General features: G+C 34.0%; 1 protein-coding gene across 1 annotated transcript; it reads right to left on the bottom strand.

Moving 5' to 3' along the window:
* Positions 1 to 737: 737 nt before the first annotated feature.
* On the bottom strand, positions 738 to 2,266 carry LOC145134305 (coniferyl alcohol acyltransferase-like). The gene is made up of 2 exons (XM_079069169.1): positions 1,859 to 2,266; positions 738 to 1,676 (listed from the first exon to the last, which is right to left on the bottom strand). The coding sequence occupies exons 1-2, from the start codon at positions 2,264 to 2,266 to the stop codon at positions 738 to 740; spliced, it is 1,347 nt and encodes a 448-aa protein (XP_078925295.1).
* Positions 2,267 to 2,702: the final 436 nt, after the last annotated feature.

The raw sequence follows: 2,702 nt of genomic DNA, 5'->3' as shown, positions 1-2,702 counted from the left end.
TTTCCTTTTCGGAATATTAAGTAATCTAACATATATAAATGAGTTTTTGGAAGAAAAAAAACCATTTTTTTCAGTTTTTGAAAAATAATCATTTTCTCCCAAATGTTTCATTCCAGATTATTGTTAAAACTCCATAATCTTTTTTTTTCAAAGAATGCTCAATCCTGAGTTTGATCTTCAAATTCGAGAGTTATTTTTTGTTTTTTGTTTTTTTAAAAGAAATATCTCAATTATGTCTAAAATGTCAATTTATGTTTAATGTCACCGTTATTAAATAAAATGTTTGATACTATTATTAACTAATATTGTATGTATTATATATATTTACTATGTCTGTTTATTTTTTTTGTTAGATTTACAATAAAAAAACAACATTGTTTTTATCGAAACTCTGAAGTTGTTTATCGGATTTTAAACTTGTTCTTGAAATTCAAGAGTTTTTTATTTCGAAGTCTAAAATATAAGTCCGAAATACGGAATATCAATCCGAAGTATACTTTTTTCTCAGAAAAAAAAATGCTTTTTCTTGCGGAATGTTTGTTCCGGACTGAGTGGTTATTTTTGCTAAAAACAATTGTTTTTGGTTATTTTTTTTCAAATTCACATAAATTATGGTAATAAGTTTAAATAATTTTCCTTCTTTTTCTATGGAAAGATAATTGCGATTACATACATTTTATTCGGAAAATACATTTTACTATGGCTTATGAGCTTATGACAATTCTACTGGATGATCATCACAAATCGAGGTATAATGGAGTTAACGGTTTGAAAACCTTTCTTCCATTGGTTTCCACCAAGTCTAAATGCTTTTGGGGTAAATGCATATAAACTATCCAATCTCCATTCTTCCTTGCACTTGGCATCGGCATTACATATCCAGTTTGCCCATCCCATGGAAAATAATACGACCCAAAATTTGGCTTACCCCATCCAAAATCAATGTTTTCCACAGGAAACCGTTGACCAGATGACACGACTAAGCCTTCACCATCATTCTCTTCCATTTTAGTGTATATCCTTGCAACTAGTGGCTTAGGTCGATGCAACTCAACCATATCAATTAGTCCCCTAAAGTGTTCCTCAGTCATTGCCGGACTCATAAACTCATGGACCATGTCAGCGACTCGACTGAGTGGCATTTCCTTAAGCTCCCCAGACTTCGCCTCACCATAAGGAACAGAGAGAACATTTCCAAAGTAGTTTTGCATTGAAAAAGAGTTGGTATTTAGCCTTTCTCTCCCATCAACTACAACGCCCATCTTACATGTGGTAAAGTCATCATCAGACTCTGCTATTATCTTCCATAGAAAGGCAATAAACGATACAAGCTTGGTTCTTTTAGGGTTTCCATTGAAACTTGAAATCGATTGAAGGTGATTTATATCTTTTTTATGGATGTAGTATATGCGACTTATGAGAGGATCAGCTGGAAAGTAAGACCTTGGTGGGGGGATGGATGATAAAGGAACAAATAGGGTGTTGTCGAAGGTGTTCATGACTGGTGGGCGTCTCGGGTTAAAAACTGAACGTCTAAAAGATGGAACACAAGAATTTTTTTTCGAGTGAGGAATTTCAACCCATGCAATAAAGAACATGTTTATCGAGTACGCATCAGCTATTCGATGATCAAATGTGCATCCAATTACCAAACCTCCACAGTTAAGCTCTGTGACCTATTTCAGGCATAATATATATAATTAGACGATATGTATATCTAATCTTTACGAAAAAATTTACTATATAGTAAGTTAGATTTGTCCACAAAGTTGCTAGTGATCATGATAAACTAAAAACAATATGTTTAAGTCTCATGTTTGAAAATTCTGATCATAAAAAGAATAAAAAAATAGATTACTTCCTGAACAGAAAGAACCCCTTGTTTTTTAAGTGGAACAAGTTTCCCCCCTACAGATTCGTCTGGGTGATAGAAATCGATGTTCTTAAGCTCCATATCAACATAGGCATGAATGAAATCCACACCACGGTTATTACAGAGGAGCTCAGGCTCACCATTGTTGTTTTGGACAACTTCCCCAACAAACGGGTAAAACGGAACTAGTACTAGAGCCAATGATTTTTTTATTATTTTCACGCTCTCTTCGTGGGGAAGAGATTCCTTGTAGCAGAAAAAAACTCCAACATCTAATGGCGGAAGAAGAAAGTCAAAGTTTGACATGGGTAGCCTGTGGTCTTGCACTGGCAATTCAACCACAATTATGTCTCTTTGCATTACATTCATTGACAAAATTCCACAAGAATCCATAGGATACTTCTGTTAGTGTACCCTAACAGTGAAAGAGACGCTATATATTTTTAGATGGATATCTCAGAAGTAGAGGTGCTTCGGTATTTAAGGGAGAGAAGATTCGAAAATTTGGCTAGAAACATGACAGAAAAAGGATGATTATGTATAAGAAAGTGGAGAGCTGGTCCAAATATAGGGGCCATGGCAAAAAAAAAAAAAACCTAACCACTTTTTGTGTTTTATTTTTAAATAATATTTTTAAATTAATTTTTGCAAAATAACAATTATATCCGGAATGGGCATTCAAGAATGCATTTCGGACTGGGCCGGCCCATCAAAGATCCTCCGAAATGCCCATTCCGAAGCAACAATACTTTTTACGGATTTCGATTTTTAAATTCACTTTTTGGATTACATTTAGATCTCGCCTTTTTTCCGGATTTCGAATTATAAA

The sequence above is a fragment of the Lactuca virosa genome, chromosome 8 (assembly GCF_052849685.1).
Source record: "Lactuca virosa cultivar CGN04683 chromosome 8, Lactuca_virosa_CGN04683_v6, whole genome shotgun sequence".
Taxonomy (NCBI): Eukaryota; Viridiplantae; Streptophyta; class Magnoliopsida; order Asterales; family Asteraceae; genus Lactuca; species Lactuca virosa.
This window is presented reverse-complemented; position numbering and strand designations above follow the sequence as displayed.